General features: G+C 39.5%; 1 protein-coding gene across 1 annotated transcript; it reads left to right on the top strand.

Moving 5' to 3' along the window:
- Positions 1-7,925: 7,925 nt before the first annotated feature.
- On the top strand, positions 7,926-17,268 carry LOC150091918 (acetylcholinesterase-like). Its single transcript, XM_090377419.1, has 4 exons — positions 7,926-8,024; positions 10,733-12,306; positions 15,241-15,419; positions 17,156-17,268. Exons 2-4 carry the CDS (start codon positions 10,793-10,795, stop codon positions 17,212-17,214), a joined length of 1,752 nt encoding a protein of 583 aa, XP_090233545.1. The 5' UTR covers positions 7,926-8,024; positions 10,733-10,792; the 3' UTR covers positions 17,215-17,268.
- Positions 17,269-24,468: the final 7,200 nt, after the last annotated feature.

Below are 24,468 nucleotides of genomic sequence, written 5' to 3'. Positions count from 1 at the left end.
AAGAAAACTGGCATATTACTCTACATAGCAGCAGAAGTGATACAGAAATATCTTTTGGTTGTAGGTTGTTTAGAATTTCTCTAAGAGCATGAGTTATCAATATATCCCAGATGTGAAATTGCAAATTCTCACATTCCCAGCGAGACTCTAACACTCCCCAGTGTTCTTTACCAACCGTACCAAAATAACTGGCAGTTTGGAAATTTTTGGATGAAAAATAAACTTTCAAGCCGATAGCAGTTGGTTGCACAATCCATTAGATCTATTGTTTGCAATGGACAATGTAACCAAACTTCTCGTTCCAAAACAATCCGCACCTGCGGATTGTTTTGGAACGAGATTAAATTGAGGTCAGGTGAATTTGGGGCAAATCAAGATGGGTGATATCTTTATTGTGTTCTTCTAAGCACAGTATAGGAAAATACACCACAGAATACATTCAACTTAAAGACACGGAGCTGTATGGCCCTTCTTGCTAATTCGATTCTTCTAAAGGCTTCTATTAACAACGACAGCACACTACAGGCCCGATGCTGTTGCTGGGTTTTTAGGAATATCGGCGAATAAGGCCATGTGCTCTGTGTATTGTCTGTAAATTGCGTGACTTTGTAGACTAATTTTTGTTTGATGGACAAAAAACTGAGTTTCTGGTGGAAAGAAACCATGCTACCTTCGCCCGACACCAACTAATTCAGCATGTTGTGTAAAAGGCCCATAAAAGTTCGTCATGTCATCATCCGGACTCGGAGTCAGGCCTTTGCCACCCAGTTTGTAGAAAATGGTGATCGTACCAATAGTGATACCCACGAAGGCTTCTGTAGTGGATTAGTATGAGTACAATTGATTTTCGAAAGCATGCTTATGCAGCATCAGCCAAAAAAAAAAAAAAAAAACATTTCCCATTTGACCTATCCATTCCTTTCCACAGTTTTTCTTGTTCTTCATTGAATTTATCTGAGCTAACACACGTCGACAGAATCACATGGAAGTTTGTTCCGGCAAGCAACCACCTTTTGGCTAAAGACAAACTTCCTCACATCTATTCTGCAACAATCCTCCCTCCATTTGAATTTATGTGCATAGTCTGAGTAAGAGGAAAAATCCCATCAACATTGACCTCTCTGAAGCAATTCAAAGCTTTAGATTCCATAGCATCTTGTCATTGCTGCCAAGAGAACTTCATATCGGACTACACAATTACACCAGGTCTTTTTCATTGGCTATTAACCTGGGTGTAGTACCATAGAGTGGGTACGTTAATCTGAGGTTACTGCTTCATATATGTAGTACTTTGCATTTGTCAAGGATAAACTTCAATTGTAATTTCCCCCGCCCTCAACTGCCTCTTACTAACCACTGTTGCCAACCCTGCTATCATTTTTAAACTTACACATTAAGCTTGATATACCTTCAAAAATAATACCAATGAACACAGAAAGCAAGAATGTGCCCAACACCGAACCCTTTTGAACTCCACTAATGACGTTAGTCCACGAAGAGCAGTGTTCATTGGTAACAATTCTCGATCTTCTCCAACTGAACCATTCCTTTATCTATAGCAGGAACTTGCCCTTATTGCCTCAATGTTCTAGTTTGTACAGAAGTGGTCCATGTGCAATAGTATTAAAAGCTTTCCTGAAATCCAAGTATATGTTATGAAATGTATTTTTTGCATAAAGTTCCATTTTCACTGCATCAGAGTATCCAATCAAATTGGTGAGACAAGATCCCTCTTTAACAAACCCCCCCTCCGAGTGAAGTATAACTGCTCTCCTGTGTGCATTGTTCTGCATTTGAATGGCTCCATTATTTTCTCTGGAACGGAATTTATGTTGGATATAATTTTTCCACATTTCCATTTCCTTTTGTGAATCCTCGCTAGTCTTCATGGAAAAATAAATTGGGAAATCTCTGGACTGAGCTCCAGATTATGGGTACACCTTCTTGCGGACATGACCTTATTCGGTATGGACTCAAGCAAAATAAGTTTGGTTTTTTTTTTAATAAACTTTCATTTTTGGCTTGTGAATAAAGATTAGGCTAGTTTACGACAGTAATTCGAAATGGATTCAAATAAAAGAAGCCACTTCCACCGGATGTGTACCCATTATCGGGAGAATAACCATCCCCACGTTATGTTCTGTGTTATTGAACTTGTTCGAGACATAAAAAATTGTGACTTCGAAGCTCAGTTCGTGACTTTTAAGGTTCTTTTGGTTTTTATTTGATCGTTTATAAAGTTTTACGAGTAATGTATTATTAAACTTTGTTCTTATCAAGGCGTTTATATGACCTGATAAAATGTATGCAATCCATGCATTTTTATTTTCCGCAAAGAGTCCAATAGTTCATCCGACCTCCATTTAGATCTAAGTCTTGAACGGTATTTCTTAGTTGGTATGATCGAAGGATCCCACTGGCTTCTGTGATTAATTCCCTGAATGCTTCCCATTTAGAATTTGTGGAGGTAATATCACTAGTTGATCCCACTGAATCGAATTTAGAAGCTGCCAGAGATCACAGAACTCATCCTTACAAAAGCAAAGTCTTTTACCCTTGAGGGTAGGACCACATTGGGAAACAGATCAAGATGAGTGATATCTTCACTATGTTCCTCGAACGAGTCGTTCACAGTACAGGAAAATCGATCACAGAATCACGGAGCAATGTGGCCCTGGTTGCTGATGTTTTTCAAACCCTATAGCACTAAAAACAACGACACGCGCATTATTGTCATACAGATCCCATTTCTGTCCAGGAAAAAATGCAACATAGCCCTCACCAGTGAAATGTTGTTTCATACGCATCAGGGAACCTAGTTCTTGCCAGCAAACCATAAATTCATTATTAAAATCACCTCTTGCTAATTTTATATCATACTTAGCTGATACCACTTCCACAGCTTGATACCACTTCCACCGATTGAGCGGTGGAAGTGGCATCAACTATGTACGATTAATTAAATAAATAAATCTTCGTTTGTCCTACCAAATATAAAATATAGGTGTACATTGGGAAGTGACAAATTCCTTTCACGGCAGAAAATTCCAGGGGATTACCATAAGATGAAAATAAAAGAATGGTTAAAATATACACTTGATAAAATATAAAGATGAAATATAAACTGCATTACTCATCATTACATTTCTGTGTAGAGTCCTGGCAATTGTAATACAAAAGTCCATCTTAACATCGCATCCACTGAGTCAACTTGTGCGAGATATACTCTATTCAATTGCACATACACACAGTTCTTGATAGGAATTCACACAACTATTAGGGAACAGTTGCCTCAGCGAACCACACTGTGGTTTGTTTCCTGTATTCGGATCTTCTGTGAGCCTTAGCAGGTCAATTCCGATATGTGTTAGGCAATGAACTGATTGTAACGCACTGGCGGGTATAAACCTGTCGGCCATCTTCAGTCTGTTGGTCTTCATTCTCAAGGATTTGGCAGATGGCGGGATGTGCCGCTCATCCCGCTGCCTGAAGCATGATGATGATGATATCGTGCCAGTCATCATTTTGATTATGGTTATTAATCGTTTCCAGACAATGATGTCTGGTTCAATCTGTTCAGAAAGCTTTGTGGTCCTTAATTGTTGAGGGAGTTGGTGCTTATGGTTTATCCACTTCAGCAGCCAGAAGTCACTCGCATATATTCTAATGTGGGTAGGAGTGGCAGACGTTAGAAGATCTGACTGTCTGTACCGTAATAAAGGGACCGACAAGTAAGCAGGAACATCAGAAAATTTCCTTTAATTTGGAAGGCGTGTTGGAGCAGATGAAGTAAGACATGTACATCCAAACTATCGAAGGCTGCTTTTATATCAGCATAAATTATTGAACTTTCCTTTCTGTCTTGGAAAGCATTTAGTATCGCGGCTTGAATTGTGAGGAGGTTAGTATTCGTTGATCTTGTAGTTATTGAAGAAAGAATTTGTTGTGACTGCCCGGCCAGTATCTGATTCGACAACTTTGGCAGTAGAGCTTTCTCCGGTACTTTTAACAGGGTAGATGCAGTAGAGATATAGGCCTATAGTGCTCCACGTGGTTAGGCCTTATAATTTTCGGCATTGGAATTACAGCGTACTCATTCCAGTTCTCAGGGAAAACTTGGGAAGAAAGAATAGAGCTATAAATTGATTGGAGTGGTTCAATTAGGTAAGGGCTGAGACACTTTATCATGAAGTGGGGGACTCCACCAACTGCAGCTTAGTTCCCCTGAGGGAGTTAATACTCTGTATTAGTGCTTCTTTAGTGATAAGAACAGACTCCACCTCAGTGTCAACTAATTGATCCCACTCAAACTCCCTGACTTGAGACTCATGATATATGCTGGAGAATCTGCTGATATGGTCCATCCACACTTTTTTGTCCCCTGTTAGGTGTGTCTTTCATGCAGCGGTTGATTGCCCTAGATTGTTCCCTATTAAATATTGCTCTAGCCCTCGAGTAGTTAATTCTATTTTGTGTGTTATTGTACAGTTTCCATTTTCTGTGCAGAGTTTGCTTTAGTTTAAACAATTCAGTTAGGCTAGAGTTCTACCAGTTTTTCGATCTTGATGATATCCTTTAGATTAATTACTTATCTGAACGCTTCCTTAAATATTCTTGTGATGTATGAACTGTCTCACCAAAGCGTCTTTTAAATTCCACCGAACTCCACAGCACAGAGCGTGGTTAGGTTTTTCAAAATTTTTTTTTCACCTTGTTATTTAACTTTCTTCTGATGCCCCTTTCCCCCCAGTCTTCTTACAGCCCGTGAATCGTTCATAATGATGTTTATAAGGTTTGTTATTAATATGTAGATTTGCTCATGAAGAGCAAATTCTTGGAAAGTTCTTGATTGTCTCTTGTTGAATTATGTCCTCGATTTTGATGAACAAGTTGAAATTCCTGAAGGCCAAAGTTCATTATGTGACAAGACATGTATACCTTGAGTAATTTTATCACAAGCACTAGAAACGAAGAGACCCTGAAGAACTGCCCTCGGCAACAATCTGCCCAAAGCAATGCAGTGCTATTATACTGCTGTCACAAAATGGCTTTGTTGAGGGGATATTGTCTAATGTAGTAAAAAGGAAATTGGATGCAAAAAAAGTGCAAAAGTGATTATTTTCTTCTAGATGATTTGCTCCCAGAATATTTCGATTTTTGGAATCCATCCGAGGAAAGATGGCTCACAAGAACTGCACATTATCAGAACGCTATCAGCAGTTTCGCGAGTGTGAGAATATTCTTTGTGATGATTATGTGAGTCCACGGTGGGCCATCCAAGTTGGCGTATAAAATAGCCCTTGATATGGTAAATGGCTGCGTAGTAATCCTGGTTAACCATCCCAGGACCAAGCAGTCTAAGCCTAGGAAAGCTTTTTGAGTAGTGTCCGGGGTAGAGGATCAAATCTGAGATGGGTAGAGAGGGACAGGTATATGACGCATCTTAAAATATATTTCTTATTAACGTTGGTGTTCCTTATGCCTACCAGCTCTTTTCTGGAGGTCCTTAGCGCAACATAAGTTTTCTTCTTTGCATGTCCGAAATGTGGTGTGAAGAATATGTTATCTGGCTTCCGTTATATGTATTACATAATCCTAATCATCGATATAAAGCCTTCGTGGGTACCACATTTGGTAGAATGGCCGAATAGCCCTTCATGGTTCCTGTAATCCTGAACCTGCTTCCACAGTGTGGAGACTACACTGCTTCACATGTTAAGCCAACGTACCATCTCTGCGTGCGTCAGCTGTGCTTGAAATCATCCAACCGCCCTCCATTTCAAGAAATCATTTAAACAACGATGACTTGCTGTCCCACTGAGAAAGGCAAAAAACGGAAATGGAGTGATGTGGTCGCAAACCATATTTTTATAGGCATGAATAATTTGCATAGTGTGGACTCTGTAAAGTGGTAGATCGATTTCTATTGGATAATCAGAATTTGCATGCTAGTATTATTACATTGAGCGAACACAGAATTATGACCACCTATCTAATACTTCTTGGTGCTCCTTTTTCCCTCAGTACCAATTCAAATTATTATATAAGGGTCACTCGTAATTTCTTACATGTACCCGTTACATGTGAGATCTATAATTGCGTGTGTTTGCTGGTCGATGTGCCTGTTTTGCTGGACGAAACACTCCAAGTTTGTGGGGAGAAAACCTTGCTGTCCATGCCTGAGACCGACTAACTCAGCCACGGAGTGAAAAAAGCCATTAAATTTCCTGGCGTCATCAATGGGATTCGAACACAGGCGTTTTCCACTCGCTCTGGGGAGGACGGTTACGATACCACTGTGCAACCCGTGAAGACTGCGCTCAGTACAACAGCTATCCGACGTGGCATTGATTCAACAACATGTCGGAAGTGTTCAGGAGGGATGGCCAACCAATCTGTGTGTAATGTGGTCAGAAGTGCAGGTATGGAGGTGATTGGTGTATCCAGTCTTGTCCGACGCCTGCTATGCCTTTCCATAGTGTCCCACAAGTGCTCAATGGGATTGATATCGGGGATAGTTCGTAGGCCAGTCGATATACTGGAACTCAGAACTGTGTTCTTCAAACCATTCCTGCACATCAAATGACAGGTGGCTCGGCGCATTATCAACTTATAAGACACCATCGCCATTCTGGAAAAAATGTAACATAGCGGGGTGTACACAGCAAGCTGTTGACGATAGGGGAGACCACTGAAACGTTGTTCCTTATGCACCAGGGGTACAAGTACAAGTTCGTCCCAGTGAAACATGCCCCACACCATACAACAGCCTCCACTGGGCTGCAATTTTGATACCATGCATGAAAGATCAAGAGCCTCATGTTGTTGACGCCAAATCCGTACACGAGCATCCACGGTGTCGAGTGAATAACGTGACTCATACGACCAGCAAACCAGTCTTCTAACGTCCAACTTGCATTCTCTTTGCACCAGACGAGTCTTTTACGCCGATGAACCTTGATTAGAAGAGGATGCCCTAGGGGTTTTCTGCTGCTATAACCTCTGCGTGCGACCCATGGACATGCCAAATATTGTTCCGGGTTGGCCTACGTGGTATCGTGTAGTCGACTCTTCAACCGTGCTGCGCCTGTTCGCTGTACCAGTCGTCGGGTCGTCGTTTGACCATTTTGACGCCAGTCCTGGTACTCTTTAACAATTGCAGCTGTGGAACACCCCACCAGTTCAGCCGTTTGGGAAATCAAGGCCCCAGCTCGTCGAGCACCCACAATCTGTCCTTTATCAAAGTCCAATAAATCCTTTCTTTTTCCATCACGCTCGGAATTTTACTACCTACTGAACCACTGACACCTTCTTTATCTATGCTACGTAGGTCAACTTACTGCGCACTCTGGTATCTTACGTGGTCAACGGGTCATATTCCGTTTTCATGGGGGTGGTCATAATTCAGTGATCACTCAGTGCATATCACATATTTGCTTTCGGCGAAAATTCACAATAAAATATTAATGAAAAACATTTTTTGTTCTGTTAATTTTGTCGGGCAGTGTATCAACATATCCAGGATATGGGATGGACATAAAAAATTCATATCACGAAAGGGGGGGGTTGTTAGGAGATGCTTATAAAATGCATTATCTTCTGCATACACGAACAACTTTATATTAAATCATTTAAAAATATATAAGAAAATGGAATTCTTTCCAGACTTGTTCGTTATTAGATAGATTGCGAAAGTGGAATATTCCAAGTGGAGAAACTTAACAATAGCCACTTAAAGCAAGGATATCTAGAGTTTATCTGGAGGATTTTTTGATAAGAGATTGCAATCGCGTGACACGTGCTATACCTCTATTGTGTACTGATGTAAAGCACTCTACTCCCAAAGGGATTTGCTTGAGCGGATGCCGAGTGTCATAATCATCGAGGCACCGAAATGGTTCTCTGAAGAGCGACACTAGTCAAGGTTGTCACGTGATGCATTTCTCCTTAACAGCCACCACGTACATTTGAGGATAATCGTGAACGCCTCGTACTTTGTAGTAAGCCTTCTGTGGTACAGTTGGGTAAGTAGATCCTCCTCTTACTTTATTTGATTTATTCCTCATTATAACATCAAGAAGAAGCCAAATTATAGATTTAGAGAGATTAATATTAATGTATTATATACTCGCTGACGAAACAGTTGCAAATGTAGGTTGTCACGTGCAATGACAAGACTTTCTTAGTATTACATAAATACTTTCCGCTTTCCTTGGGCTGCTGAGTTGTTGCTGCGAGAAAGGTAGCTATTTTTCCGATTTTCAGAGATGGATGTCATTTGGTCCACGTTTCGCAGGAGCCACAATTGAGAATACAAAGAGAATCACTGGCGTGTCGCAACCACACGTTTGGAAATAATACGGGAGGTGGAAGAAGAAAGGAAATTGCAACTTTAAAAAAGGAAAAAATGTGTCAGAACGTCACTGCTCCAAAACAGCGAATGACTGAGTAACAGCAAAAGTTGAGCAACTAAAGGAAGGCCACTGCTTTTTGTTAAAAATATCGAAAGATCCGACTTCAGTGGTGGTGCCTTTATCTGCACTGAAAACTTGTTTGGATGGACCGTGTTGATTGATTTGTATGTTTGTATTTAAACAGTATGTAAGGTTTTTAATTGTTACGATGTGCAGTTCCTAACTGTTCTCCATGGATTTTATTGGTGGAGTGGCTCACTGGATGAAATCTGATTAATTGAATAACAAGGTCAATCTTGACGTTTGTGCGACACACCTTAAAATCTCCTCTATCGTTGAACCTCTGACTGGTGGAATATGGACTAAAGTCTACTCCGTATCACTCTTGGTTTGTTGAAGATCATCAAATTCGTTCTGTATTTCTTCAAAAGGGTGGACCGTGAAGAGGCAATTATTTTAACTCCAGCGGCTCATATCTGGTGAGTATGGGCTTGGCACACCCAGGGTCCTGAGCTGGATACCATCATTCTTCTCTTCTTGCTGATTCCCTTCTACTTCTCTCTCTCTCTCTCTCTGGGTAACTTGGAAATTTTTTTTTAGCTGGTGCAGCATAAGCCTCAGGCTTCCTTGCACTATATGGCTATTAATGATAATAATAAATAATAATAATAATCTTGCTAATTTTTCTTCTGATGTGGTTCATCAGTCTTCTTCATTCCCTGAAGAGTTTGGGACCATGGAGTTAACTTTAAGTTGCTACTCCTAATTGGAACTGGTTGTGGAATGATTTTTCCCATTATTACGGCTTGCTGAAGATATTCGAGTGCTACTGTTCTTGTGTCGTGATGGGATTCCTTAAGGAAAATTTCCCCTCAAAGTTGTGGATTTTTCCATTTACTCCTATGTCTTTAATCTTTGTTCTTCTATAACTTCCCTATCTTTGGCGGATCCATCTTTTTGATCCTTAGTTTTTCTATACTTTCCTCTCCCTATCATCTCATATTCTCATTGTATTCAATTTTCCTTTCGTTCAATAAATTTGATCAATGCTGGGATTTTACCTTGGTATGGATCAACTAGATGACAGTAGATCCTAGCCAGCTCCACGTGGCCGGAATGAGGGTGGGATGTGTAACCAGGTATTGCCGACTTCCTCCTGCTGAGAGCCAGGTACCGGCGAACAACAGAACACATCATAATATTAGCATACCCAACATGCTAAATACAAATGTCCGGTTTTGGTGTACGTTTCAACACAAGAAGTGCAATAGCGGCTAATGGGGGAACCCTGGTGTCTGAACACAACATATCTCCTCAATATGCCCCTGAGTGGTGTTGCCAACCAAGACTGGACTGTGGTAGAGTAGAAAAGATCATGTGGTCTGAGGAGTCTCGATTTACAATTTCTGCACCAATGGTACAATGAATCTTTGGCGTGAACCTCATAAAGCCATTCATCCCGAAAGTCTCGTGTCCACGTTTGAAGCTGATGAATGGGGAGGGGGATATCATGGCAAAGTGCCGTATTATGTGTTACCACCAATGGATACCTTTCTGTAGTATCTGAACAACTTCACCCCAAGACTTGTTTTTTACCAGAAAGTATCCATCTTTCTGCCTTGAAAGAATCCATCGAAGATTGTAGGGCAATCATGCGATGGATTCTTTCAAGACAACAACGCAACTATCCACCTTACAAAAATTGTAACTTAATGCTTCGAGGAACATGCCCAAGGTATCACCATCTACCCTTTCTGCTTTTTTTCCATTTCTGAATGCAATTAAGAATGTCTGAGACATGTTGGAATAGGCAGTTCGGCTTCACTGTTCTCTATAGACTACAGCAGATGAAACGCATCCTGATGGCACAAAACTTAGCTCTTCTTGATATTGAAATAAGGTGTCTAATTTTCTTGGTAGTTGGTGTATTATGTAATACAAACAAAAAGGTGAGGTGTAAATCTTGGAAATGTCACACATATTTTGGAATTAAAAATTTGTCATCTTACTACTATTTGCCAACTTCTTGTTAACTTTTGGAGGAGTTGTTTAAATCCGATTTTAAGATATTGTGTGATGAACAGTTTGTTCCAGCAAGCCCAGTGGTGAAGTCTTTAAAAATACAATCAGAAAACGCTGAAGAGGGATATGATTTCCGACTTGCAAATGACTGATTGAATATTTTAAGTAATAATAATCCAAAATTAAACATAAATAGTAAGGAAAAAGATTAAGTAATGAGTAAATTACACAATTTTTAACTGTTCTCATGCAATCAGTGTTTTTTATCTGCTAACTGTTCTTTCTTCTTCTTACAGACATCGATTTTTGTGGGAGGAATCATAATCACAACAGCAAAAGCAAGTATATTTTAACCAATGGCATTCAGAAACTGCATCTTCGTAATTGCAGCATTTGCAATCTGTTTTGGAGACTATGCTAAAACACAAGCAGCATCAGAAGATCTTATTGTGAACACTCGAAAAGGACCAATTAAAGGTAAAAATATTAGGACTCCAGGAGGGAAATCTGTTGATGCATTCCTTGGAATACCATATGCCAAACCACCTGTAGGGATATATCGCTTCCGCCCACCAGAGCCTGTTGAAGCGTGGACTGATACTTTGGATGCTACCGAGTTTCCAGATGCATGTATGCAATCACAATTAAATTTTATGAAGGAAATACTAAGTGAACAGTTAAAAGCCTTGTTAGCACCTAAGAATCCCAAAGAGGACTGTCTAAAGTTAAACGTGTGGGTTCCACATCCCAGACCTCAGAGAGCTGCAGTTATGATCTCGATACACGGGGGTGGTTTCGTTGCGGGGTCAACTGATCAGTTCTTTTACGATCATAAAGTGTTAGTTTCTGAGGAAGAGGTCATTGTAGTGTCAATGAATTACCGACTCGCAAGTTTAGGATTTCTCTATTTTGACCGTCCTGATGCACCAGGGAACGTAGGATTGCTTGACCAGACGTTGGCGATTCGGTGGGTCAAAGAGAATATTGCTGATTTTGGAGGTGATCCAGAAAATATAACGTTGTTTGGAGTGAGTGCAGGCGGTGCAAGTGTGAGTTATCACCTCCTGTCTCCTCTTAGTCGAAACTTGTTCAATCGGGCAATCATGCAGAGTGGAACTGCAAATTCTCCTTGGGCCATGCACGATAGAAGAAAGGCCGTTAGTCAAGGACTAAAACTGGCGAAGTACGTGGGTTGTCCTCATGATAAAAGCAATCTTGATGATGTCATGGAGTGTCTACGGAGGAAAGATGCCCAGGATTTAATGACACATGACAGCAAGCTTCATGGAACTGTGGATTTTTCATTCGTTCCAGTAACAGACGGAGTGTTCATTGAGGAAGATCCGGAAATATTACTGAAAAACAAGAAGTTCAAAAACACGAGTATTCTCCTTGGGGCAACTTTGAACGAGGGATCTACATTTCTACTTATGGACCTCCCCGATATTTTCAAAGTGGTTGATGACCTCACCATCACGTATGAGGAATTTTTAAAATCTCTGAGGACGTTTTTTCCTTCCGATAACGAGCTGATTGAACAGTCCATTATCCAGGAATACAAAGATTGGATAGGATCGGACTACGTTGATGGTGTCGATAAGTCTGTGGGTGATCGCTATTTTGTGTGTCCAACTGAGCAGTTAGCTCGAAATTTTGCCAAAGTAGAAAATGATGTCTATCTTTATAGCTTCGAACACCATGGACCTCCAATGATGGAAGGATATCCTTCAAAGTGGATGGGAGTTACTCATGCTGCCGAGCAATCTTACGTGACGGGATTTTATTTGAATCCGTTAATGAAAAGTAGCCCCCAAGAAATAATCTTGTCCGCTCGCATTATGAGATTATGGGCAAATTTTGCCAAAACAGGGTAAGTTTTCGCTTTACAAAATGTTTATTACATTAGGCAATAGTCGTGTAATTTTACATACATGAAAATGTATGTAAAATTACACTGTAATGGATACTTTTGTTTCTGATTGTCCTTTTTTTTTATTAAAACAGGAAAGGTATTGAAACCTATAGTACTTAATACCTCGCATTGGTTGAGATGACGAAACAAGACAATTGTTGACATTCGACTCGAGTTTCTGTACATTGCAATTTTCAGGAAATACGTGTGAAGGGAAGTTGTTCCAGAAAACAGAAGTTGATGTGGAGGAATAAATGAGGAAGAACAGTCAATTCTGTAGATTGATATTGGATAGTAAAAGGATGGTGACTGGTTGCATCATATTCCGAGTAGTTTGAAAGAAAGAGTGGGAATAATGGAAGCTAATTCAGTAGAATAACACCACCCACATGAAGCGTCTACATGAACTGTTTGTTGAGCATGGTGAATAGTGGGTTGAGCGTTGGACAGAATCACTGTGGACTCAGCGTATCTTCCTGAAAGATTGCTGTCCTGAAGAGAATCGGTCTGTTTCTGATGTTCACGACCATGATGGCGCTATTCGCTATGGTTGTTTTTGCGAAGTTTGTCACTGTCGGATTGACTTTGTTGATCTTCAGCGTCTCTGTTAGCCAGCTATGAAGCTCGGAGTCGGAGGCCTTGCGAAAATTGATATAGGCCGGGTACAGATTGCGGCACTTCTTGTAAGCTTCCTCTGTAACTGCGGTATCAACCGTTAATTGCTTCTTGGATCCTTCGTTCATTCGATAGCATGCTTTCCGGTGTTCGGCTGGTCTGCTCCAGTAGCGCAGTGGTATCGCCACCGTCCTCTTCACACCGGGTGGAAAAAGCCCGGGTTCGAATCCCGTTGATGACGCGAGGAACTTTATTGGGATTTTTTCGCTCTCCGGCTGAGTTAGCTGGCTTAAATTGCAAGGTTTGTTTCCTCTGGAAACTCGAGTTTTTGTTTTTCAGCAAAACAGGCAAATCGACCAGAGAACACACGCAATTTACAGACATAATACACAATGGACAGCGGATGAATTTAATTATTCGGGTGGCTTTAAAATAATATGGTTTTTTTTTTTTTTTTTTTTTGCTGTTCGGCCATGATGTTCTGGCTCTCCAAGTAGTCTGATATCTTCTTGGATATGCAGCTTCTCAGGATCTTGTACATCGCTGGCAGACAGGTGGTCGATTTGTACTTCGCCAGATCAAATATGGGATTCCCTGATAGAGAAACTCTGGGATTGTTTCTGGGTGACATCATTCGGGTGAACTGGTCTGCTAGGCGCTTGGGTGAGCACGTTATCCGTGCACACACAAGCATGGGTTCGCCAATTGTGGAACTTCCTGATCGACTGTTGTAATTCTTCTTCTCGAATCTCCCATTCTCTCACTCTTATACATCCTTGGTTTATTTCCGATCTAGTTCTATCCAGCTGTTATGTCCTACTTCAGTACTCCATATGTTGGCCAGAATTCGTGGATCGTCTTCTGCTTGTGTAGTTCGATTCCATCTTTCACGTCTTGTCCGATACTTCTGTAGAAGGCCATTCGGTTTTCGTAGAAGATTCAGTAGTTTATTTTTCTTTGGGAGCTCTCTTTGTATCGGAGTAGTCTCTTGCTGAATGCTAGGGGTTTCTGGTGTTGTGCGTCTAAGTATTTTCCTTTTCTCTGATTTTTGGTCTTGTGCTTGCTATGGACGTTGGCTGTCTTGAGGATGCTGCTCACTTTTACAATCAATTTCTTACTCCCATTAGCCTGTCAGTAATTGGCTGCTCTAGCGGGTTTTTTTTTTTTTTTTTTTTGTTCTTCTGCTGCTGGTCTCTCTTCCATTAATTCTAGTGGCCTCCAATGTTATGCGTTGTTATCGAGGTACAGTGGTATTATTTGTCGATTGCTGTGGTCTGGACTCTGCACAGGATTCTATTGGATCTTTTCTTCCGTATTACGTGGCTATTTGTGAGGTCATTCCCTCAACTTCACGAATTCCCCCCTCTTCTTGGATGTCATGACTCGTTCTTTGTCTCTTTCCACTTCAGCTGCTCTGGGTATGCATTTCTCGTTGCCCTTCCTTCTCTCTTCCCGTGTTATCGATATTCTTTGTTGTTGATCGTTCACATCCTGCTTGATTTTTTCAAAGATTGCAGGAAGTATCATGATCTTCGTGACGATTGTCCTTCTTTTGGTGCGCTATTAGTTGTTTGGTTTCCTGAAAATATGAAAATCGTTCGAACCACTTGGTAAGTAGTTTTGACTTGTAGATAACCATATCGGTTTACAGCTTGGTTATTTTATAGCATGTTCGAATGATGAACGTATTCATTTCGATGTTCAACTTCATGCATCATTAACGGAGTTGCGCAGGATGCACTTTCAACTGGATGCTCTTGTCCATCCTTTGTGGTAGCCATATGGGAACAGCGCCAGTTGCTCCACTGCTTTCCTCAGGAGATTGTCTCCGAATTTTAGAACCGACACGTCTGCCTGAGTCCTGATGGTGATTGACTTTATCCTGCCCCACACTAGATGCAGTGTGATTATTATTTCTCTTCGATATCATCCATCTATGGAGGTGGACCTGTTTAGCTTTCGTCCAGTGGTAGTGCTAGTTCTTGGGTGTTGTATGATCAGTAGTCACATTGATCTTGGGGGGAGGGGTAGGTCCACTAAAGCGACTTTTCCAATGTGTTTTTTTAATTGTTATTCTTATTATCATTATTGTGATTTATTACTTTTATTATACCGATTTCCCAATGTGATGGAAATGGGTTCGCTTCCGCCAAAGTGGGAAGTGAACCTGTGTCTATCAGGCTGGTAGTTCAGTGTCATCGCCACCGGGCTAACGCGCCCCTCTTTAATTTGTATTATTATTGTATTTATTTTAATCTCACCTATTCTGTGTTCTAGGAATCCGAATTTGTCCCCAGATGGCTCTGAAGGCAATGAAAAATGGCCTCTGTACACAACGGAAAAAAAGGAGTATTTCATTTTCGATAAAGCAGAGTCGAGTTCGATAGGTCGTGGACTTCGTTCCAGGCAGTGTGCCTTCTGGCAATATTATGTGCCCTTTTTGTTACAATGGACAGGTTAGTATACTGTAAACTTGTTTATTTAGTGTTTATTCTTGGTTTTTGATCATAATTAGGTGACGTTTTAATTGGAAAGCAAATCTACTGAATTTTTGGCATCGTATTTCACAGGATTATACTCGAAATTCATGTCACATGTTAAGCACTGAAGATTGTAGAGTTAAATGATTTTAAATATTTATTTGGTAGGCGTTACTCTGTTTTTCTTAAATGATATTTTTTTTAAATACGAATTTACTGATGATAATAATAATATTTGGTTAATTTGCAGAAATTTGCAGAAATATTTCTGCAAATTACTTGAAGTAATGTATCGAGTTTTATATCCATGTGGTGATCACAAAGTTAATTACTATATTAATTTATTAATATTAATAAATTTTAACGATTTGAAATAGTTTTGTACCATTATCAATGGTATTACGAGCTTCTATAGAGAATAATTAACACTCTTCTGCATTTTGAAAGATTTCTTCGATGTTTTTGAAAAAAAGGGTGTTTCTGAATCACTTTCTAATGATGATTTCAAAAATCTCTTCCCTTTATTTTTCCATCGCGCCTGGTTCCTTTAAGAAATTATCAAAGCATTTTGATTTTTCATAAATTTCATTAATTTTGTCAGAATTTGTGAACTTTAATTATAATAAAATGCATGTTTTACCAGACTTTTATATTTAAATACATGTTAAAACACCATTAAAAAAAGGCAGTTTGAAAACAATTCCACTAATCACTCACCTCACATTTCAAAAACATATCTCAATTGGTCAACGTTCCGTTTCTTTGATTTTCTTGCAGATTCTTCTCCTTTATATTCCCTCTTCAGCATCCAGCAATAGTCAGCCATCCTGTTGACATTCCACTTGCCCTCATACCTCATCTCCACGTCTTTATTGTCTTGGTGAAACCTCTCATCCTGTTCTTCACTGCCACCTCCGAGATGTTCTGGGAATTAGTCGATGTAGAAGTGTAAAAAATGTACTTTGACACTCATGTTGCTGCCCACCTTCTTGAAGTTTGCCAACATATATTTTCAACTATATTCCTGTAGTCTGGATTCTAGTTGTTCTCTAAGTTCCCAACAACAGATCTGAAAATAATCCATGCTTGTTTTTCTCTTTTATTCATAGTTCCCACATCAGAAATACCTTGTTTTAGTTCCTGTTCGGTAATGGATGGGAATTTAGTACAAAGGTAGTAGAAGCAGAGACTTTCCTGAGATTTTCACAAACCCAGTTGGATGTGCAAGGATAGAAGTGGGCACATTTGGGGTGTACTAAGAGCATCTGTAAATTGCGTTTGTTCTCAAGTCGATTTTCTGTTTTCTGGAAGAAAAACCCGAAGTTCTCGAGAAAAAACTGTGCTAATCTCGCCACAGAACTACTATCTCAGTCACTTTGTGAAAAAGACCCCTAAAATTTCCTCCAGTCATCAATGGGTCTTGAACTCATGTCTTTTCCAACCGGTCTGGAGAGGACGGCGATCCTACCAACCGTGATACCTACGAGAGCTGGCTACCTGTGGTTTTTGAACTATGTTCTTTGATACAGGCAACAAACTGCCTCTTTGGCCGGAACTTGACGTATCCTGACTTACAAATGAATCCAGTTTAAAATTTATGACGTTGAAAAGTGCAGTTTTTTAAAATTAACTGAATAAGAAAATGAGAAATTTGTTTTAATTTAATAGGAAAAATGTTTTAATGTTTAAATGCTTTTTATTTATCATTTCAGATAAAGTAGATTCTTGTGAAAAGGAAGATTCGAGAAGAACTGTCTGGACTAGTCCCTAAATAAATTCACTTAATTACATTTATCGTTTCCATTTGATTTTGATGTTCACTTGCTCAACTGTAAAATAAATAAAACAATGAAAAGAAAGTTGTTCTGAGTTAAACAAATCCTCATTCATGACTGAAGGTCGCTTTTCTGTTAAAGTTAAAAATAGGCAATAAATTATTGAAATTAAAAACTTGAACACCTTATAAAGGATGTTAAAAAAAAAACAACTAAGATAAGATATGGAAACTATGTAGAGATATCAATTTCACATTACAGACAGGACCCATCCAATTTGCTAAAGACCTATGTTCATTGAGGATCTGTTCGTATTCATAGGGGTAGATCCTCAAAGTTCCTCTACCAAACATCGAACGGCAGTGATTGATCAATACAGGTAGATCCTTAAAGCCTTCTCCCAAACATCGAAAGATTGTGATTGATCAATGCAGATAGATCCTCAAAGAAATCAGAAACTCCTTGTTACTCCTTGTTCATTAAAAAAACTGACATACGTATTACTGTACACAGCAGCAGAAGTGATACAAGAACTTTTTCTGGTTGTAGGTTGTTTAGAATTTCTCTAAGAGCATGAGTTATCAATATATCCCAGAGGTGCAATTGCAAATTCTCACTTTCCTTGCGAGATTCTCAAACAGTCATTTTCTTTCTTTACCAAATTAATAACCGTCGGGCTTCTTACTCTTAACGTTCCGTATAGGTTCCTTCACAGCTACCCTTCAGGTTTCTATCATCAGTATGCCTATTTTTGTCGGATGAAAAATAAACAGAATGCCGGCAGCAGTTACAATATCTGGAATGACCATGCGTCGCACGCTAGCACTTATGAGCTATACCAGCAAACAACCCCTAGGGCATCCTCTGCTAACCAAGTTTCATCGGCGTAAAAGACTTGCCTGGTGCAAAGAGCATGCAAGTTGAACGTTACAAGGTTGGAAGATGTGCTGAAAATTTTGCCAGAGTGGAAAATTATGTTTATCTTTATAGCTTCGAATGCCAAGGAGCTTCGTTTGTGGAAGGATACCCACCAGAGTGGATTGCAGTTTCTCATAGTGTTGACCAGTTGTATTTAATGGGATTTTATTTGAATCCTTCGATGAAAAATGGCTCCCAAGATTCACTCTCGTGTTATGAGATTATGGGCAAATTTTGCAAAAACAGGGTGTTTTTTTTAATAGAGCATTTGAAATAAGTAATATTTAATCTTAATTTATTTAAAAATAAACGCCTTATTTTTAATTAAAATACCCACCGCTTGGCTGTAGATGCCACAAAATGGTAAGTAAGCGCCATGATTGCAATTCTGCATCCCCTTTACCGAAGTGCTTTTATATTGGAACCATTCCATGTCCATGTCTGCTCCTGCCTCCACGGTACTGCGAGTTCCTTTTCTGGTGAAAGTTTTCGGGGTTTATTTTTACGATCTGTAGTGTGAAATATTTTCTATATCTTCAACTATATGTAATTGTCCAAAATCTTAAAGTAACCTTTCAGAGAAATGTCTTAGTATTTTATCATATTCCACATGGTATTAAAATTTCCTTCTGATGATAATCCATTGCAGAATTTTAAAGATAAAATCACTTAAAATAGCGGACATTCCCCTAACTGCTCTTGGCATTGGTGACTTAACCTTGTCACAAAAAAACTCTTAGAAATGATTGGTGGTATTTACAGGCAAGAAGTACTGCATATATTTTCTCATCTGCCATCATTAAAGTTTGATTAACTGAGTATTTGTTTCCTTCCTAATATTTAGTCCAGTTCTTGCTTTGACGTTTGGTGAAAACGTTTTCAAAATGTAGATTTTAAAACTTTCAACAAAATCACAGAAATTGCAGTAATTTTACAGCCCTTAGTTACTGGACTCAATGGAAATAAACAGTGGTGGGTTAATGAATTTTATATTATACTTGCAAAAAAATATTATCATTGATTTTATTTTCAGTCTGAGGAGGCCATGAAGTTATCAGTTCTGTAATTTATTGTACAGTATTTATATTTCTTCTGAAGCGCTTCAATTCCTTCTACCAGCCTTCTACACGGTGGCGTATTGAAATATTCCTAAGAGAACTTGTTACATTAATTGTTACAAACATTTATTCATTAATTGTAACAAACATTTATTCATTAATTGTTACAAACATTTATTCATTAATTGTTACAAAAATTTATTGATTAATTGTTACAAAAATTTATTCATTAATTGTTACAAAAAATTATTCATTAATTGTTGCAATGTTAATTGTCACAAACATTTATTCATTAATTGTTACAAACATTTATTCATTAATTGTTGCAATGTTAATTGTGACAAACATTTATTCATTAATTGTTACAAACATTTATTCATTAATTGTTACAAACATTTATTCATTAATTGTTACAAACATTTATTCATTAATTGTTACAAAAATTTATTCATTAATTGTTACAAACGTTATGAATTTGCATGCTCAGATATTTGGAAAACATTATTTTATCACATGTTCACTATATCCTCCATTTTGGTGAACAAATTAAAAGATTCTGAAGACGGACACTAATGTTTATGTTGACGCAACGATACAAATTTCCTATCCTGTCTAGCTTTCTTAACAAAAAGGTTCGGTTTTTTTTTTTTTGGCCAGTGTGTGTGTGTACTAAATTCACTGGCCAAAAAATTATAAAGAATTTGCAAGGGTTCAACAAATAATTATACATTCGCTATGATCACAACTTCCTGGTGTCAGATAAATCTTGTATGCTTTCCAGGAGCACCTTAGTCAATCAGGATTCATCTATCATGAAAATGACAGATGGTGTTTCCAATTTTCAGAAAGGTCTCATTGTTGGAGCACATTTGGCACGAGCTACAACTGAGAAAAAATTACAGGAAACCACTAGTTTGTCGAAAGCAAATATCTCAGAAATATACAATGAGCGTGACACGAAAGGAGAATGCACCTTTTAAATTGAAGAAATGCAAATCAAAATCAGTAATCCAAGACCAAGATCATCGGAGGAATTTAAAGCAAACAGTACATCAAATGAAAGGCGAAGCATACAGCAAATTACTGAAAATTTTGAAATCGGTTTTTCAAGCAAAGAAAGACCCGTTTCCAACCAAATTATACGGCAACAGTTGAAGAATCTGGGATTTTCTAGTTGTGTGTCTATAAGAAAGCCACTTCCTTCTTTAAAATAGCGAAAGATTCGACTGTAGTGATGCCGCCATCGTCAAGGTTGGACTGTGGATAAGTGGAAAAAGATCATGTTGTCTGAGGAGTTTCGAGCAACGAGTGATGTCTTGTGTCCACTGAAGCGGCTGGAGGTTGTATCATGTTGCAGGGTATGTTCTGATGGTACAGACTGGGCCTGCTACCAACAGAACCTACCCCATTAAGAGACCATTAGAAGATCCTGTTAAATCCATTAAATATCTTTCTGTCGCACCAAAATGCGATTAATTCTTCCAAGACGACAACGCAACTATCCACCATTCAGAAGTTTTACCTGAATGCTTCAAGCAAAACTGTCGAAATGATTCGAGCAAAACTCTCTTGACGAGATCATAAAATTTATTTAATTAAATTTATAATTTCCATTTGGTTGTTGTATTGACTTATTCAGGTGGAAATAAAAATCTGTTCCAAATAGAAAGTTTTTTCAATCAAACCCCCTCTGCAACACTTTTCTATTAATTGCAGGGATGGGATGGGATAACATTTCAAGTGGTTATGTTGTTTTACGGAATCTCTCTTAGAGACTAAGATCATCTACAATAAAAAGTGGATATTTAAATACAAAAATTGCAGATAACCAGCTGATGGTAACGCCATAAGTTCAACAAACTCTTTTTTACCATTTCAATGTATCCTTTCAGATAAACCGAAATTGTTAAAAAATTATTTATTATTTACCAATTTTTGAAGAATTTCAAATTTTATTGGAGTTACATACTTGTGGACATCACTGCACATATACACTGCTCGACAAAATTAACAGAACACGTAGAAAATCTGGTGTAACTGGTGCAACTTACGTTGACGTCGGACAAAATTTGGTATGGTGGTGGTGTACCATAGAATAACGTTGAAATGAGGATACAGCTTAGGATAGGGGTTGCATACGAATAATAACCAAAAAAAGATCATATTAGAGAAGTCGAAAATATGGTCACGTGATATCAGTACGGCATATGATCCCCTCCAACGGCTAAAAAAGCCTGACAGCTGTCACAGTGCTCAATATAAGATGGTCTATAAGATTCTGTGGCAATAAATCCTATTATTCCACCTACTCAAACCTTAGCTAACCAATTGACCGAGGAGTTGGCTGTTGGCGTGCAGTGCGACTCTTAAGGGCGTCCCATGTATGTCCGATGAGATATAAGTTTGATGATCGTGCTGGCCAGGGCACTCTTTGGATATCTTTAGTTTCAAGATATTCTTCCACCACTTGAGCTCTTTTTGCAGTTGCCTTGTCGTGTATGAAAAGAAAATGTGGTCCAACTACATCCCTAAAAAGCCACACATGCTGTTAGGCAGGATATTTTATTCGTACCTCTGGCCATTACGGTAACCCCATCAAAAACATGAAGAGGCATGTAGCCGTTGACTATTATTCCGCCCTACACGAGAACATCGTCTTCGCCGAAAGTTCCCCTTTCTCTGATGTTGGAGGGATTCTACCGCATTCTTCGCTGTCTCCAGATGAATTCCTGTGTAAAATCAGTTTATAGGCTAAATCGGAAACGATCGTAGAGCAGAACTTCATTCCAGCAGTCAGGGGTTCAAGCCACTTGGTCATGGCACCAGTTTCGACGGGTTCTTCTGTTGTTTGGAATTAATGGGATACAAATCACTGGCATCCTTGCGTACAGTCCACTTGAATAGAGACTTCTTAACAGAGTACGGTTTGAAGTGTTTCAAATGTGCCTACAGTAACGTCAGGAGACAGTTGATGATAGGATATCGTAGTGTTCTGTCACTTGTTATTAGAGCCAGATAACCGTCTGCTCTGATTGACGTATCGACCTTGGGCAGCTCTTATTGTAATGGTTCCTCTAATCCCGAAACTGCTTCCATAGTGCCGAGACTACACTGCTTGACATATTAAGCCAACGCACCACCTCCGCGTGCGACTTCAAGTCGTAGGCTGAGGTGGTACGGCTTCAAGTCGTCCAACGACCCTCCATTTCAAGTAATCATTTAAACAACGATGACTTGCTGTTCAACTGAGTAAGCCTAAATACGGGAATGAAGTGTTGTAGTCGCAAACCACGTTTTTATAGCCATGAATAATTTGCCTTATGTGGCCTCGATAAGGTGGTATTTCTATTGGATAATCGGAAATTACATCCCACGATGCCTATTACACTGAGTGATCACTGAATTATGACTACTTACTAATACTTCGTAGGTCGATATGCTGGAAGTCAGAATTGTGTTCCTCCTTTAGTCGTCAGTACAGCAGCTATCCGACGTGGCATTGATTCAACAAGATATCGCAAGCGTTCTGGAGGTATGGCCAACCAAGCTATGTGTAATGCGGTCAGCAATGCTGGTATGGAGGTGATTGGTGTATCCAGGCGCCTAATACGCCTTTCCACTGAGTCCCACAAATGCTCTATGGGATTGATACCAACGGAAGTTCGGAGGCCAATCGATATGCTGGAAGTCAGAATTGTGCTCCTCAAACCATTCCTGCAAAACAAGGGCCCGATGGCTCGGAGCATTGTCATCTTGGAACACACCATCGCCATTCGGGAAAAAGTGTAACATAGCGGGGTGTACACAGTCAATAAGCAGTTGACGATAGCGGAGATCACTGATAATTTGTTCCGCACCAGGGGTCCAAGCTGCTCCCAGTGAAACATGCCCCATACCATACAAAGGCCTCCGCCGGCCTGCACTTTAGATACCATGCATGATGGATGAAGAGCCTCGTGTTGTTGACACCAAATCCGTACACGACCATCCACGGTGTGGAGTAAATAACGTGACTCATCCGCCCAGCACTCCTTCTTCCAGTCTTCTGATGTTCAAGTTGCATGCTCTGTGCATCAGGCGAGTCTTTTACGCAGATGAACGTTGGTTAAGAGAGGATGCCGTAAGGGTTGTCTGCTGGTATAGCCCATACGTGCGACCGTGCGATGCATGGTCATTCCAGCTATTGTACCGGGTTGGCTCATGTTTATTTTGTAGTCAACTCTTCAACAGTGCTGCGCCTGTTCGCCTGTGCGAGTCGTCGGACCCAGCGCTCCCCTCTAACATAATTATTTTATTGACCTTTGTAGTTTTGCTGTCGGGTCGCTGTTTGACCATTTTGACGGCAGTCCTGGTACACTTTAACTAAGGCGGCTCTCGAACACCCCATCAGTTCAGCCGTTTGGGAAATCGAGGCACCAGCTCGTTGACTTCCCACAATTTGTCCTATATCAAAATCCAATAAATCCTTCCTTTTACCCATCACGCTCGGAATTTTACTACTTACTGACCCATTGACACCTTATCTATGCTACGTAGTCGACTAACTGCGCACTCTCGTACCTCACGTGGTCATAATTCAGTGATCACTGATTGTATAGGCGCCTCCGTAGCCAGGTGGGAAGGCGCAGTGGTGCATAGCACACGCTTCTTGATTAGACTGGGGTTCGAGCCCGTTACCACCAAATACGGAGGCTGTGGAAAATTCAGGGTATGACCACCGCATATCGCGCAGAATATGGCCTTTAGTTGTAGTTGCTAAAGCTCATAAAAACCAAATAACAAACTGAATGTATATTTGCATTCGACGATACTGTTCACAATAAAATATTTATGAAAAACATTTTGTACTCTTAATTTTGTCGATTAGTGTAGTAACATATCCAGGATATGGAATGGACATTAAAAATCCACATCACCAAAGGGGGTTGTTAGGAGAAGCTTATAAAATGTATATTATCTTCTGCAATACACGATCAATTAAATCTATTAAAAAACTATATAAGAAAATGGTATTCTTTCCTGACTTCTTCGCGGTATATTGAGAAAGTGTAATTTTTCAAGTGGACGAACCTAACAACACACATATACCAAGTGTGTATTTGGAGTATAGCTGTAGGATTTTTTTGTGTTTTTTTTTTTGATAAGAGCTAACAATCGCGTAATAAATGCTAGACCACTATTGTGTACTGATCAAAAGCAGGCTACTCGCAAAGGGATTTCTTAGAGCGGACGCTGAGCCTCTCTATCTATAGAGGCACCGAAACGGCTCTGTCA

The sequence above is a fragment of the Mastigoproctus giganteus genome, chromosome 1 (assembly GCF_048544385.1).
Source record: "Mastigoproctus giganteus isolate SK-2022 chromosome 1, ASM4854438v1, whole genome shotgun sequence".
NCBI classification, from domain to species: Eukaryota; Metazoa; Arthropoda; class Arachnida; order Uropygi; family Thelyphonidae; genus Mastigoproctus; species Mastigoproctus giganteus.
This window is presented reverse-complemented; position numbering and strand designations above follow the sequence as displayed.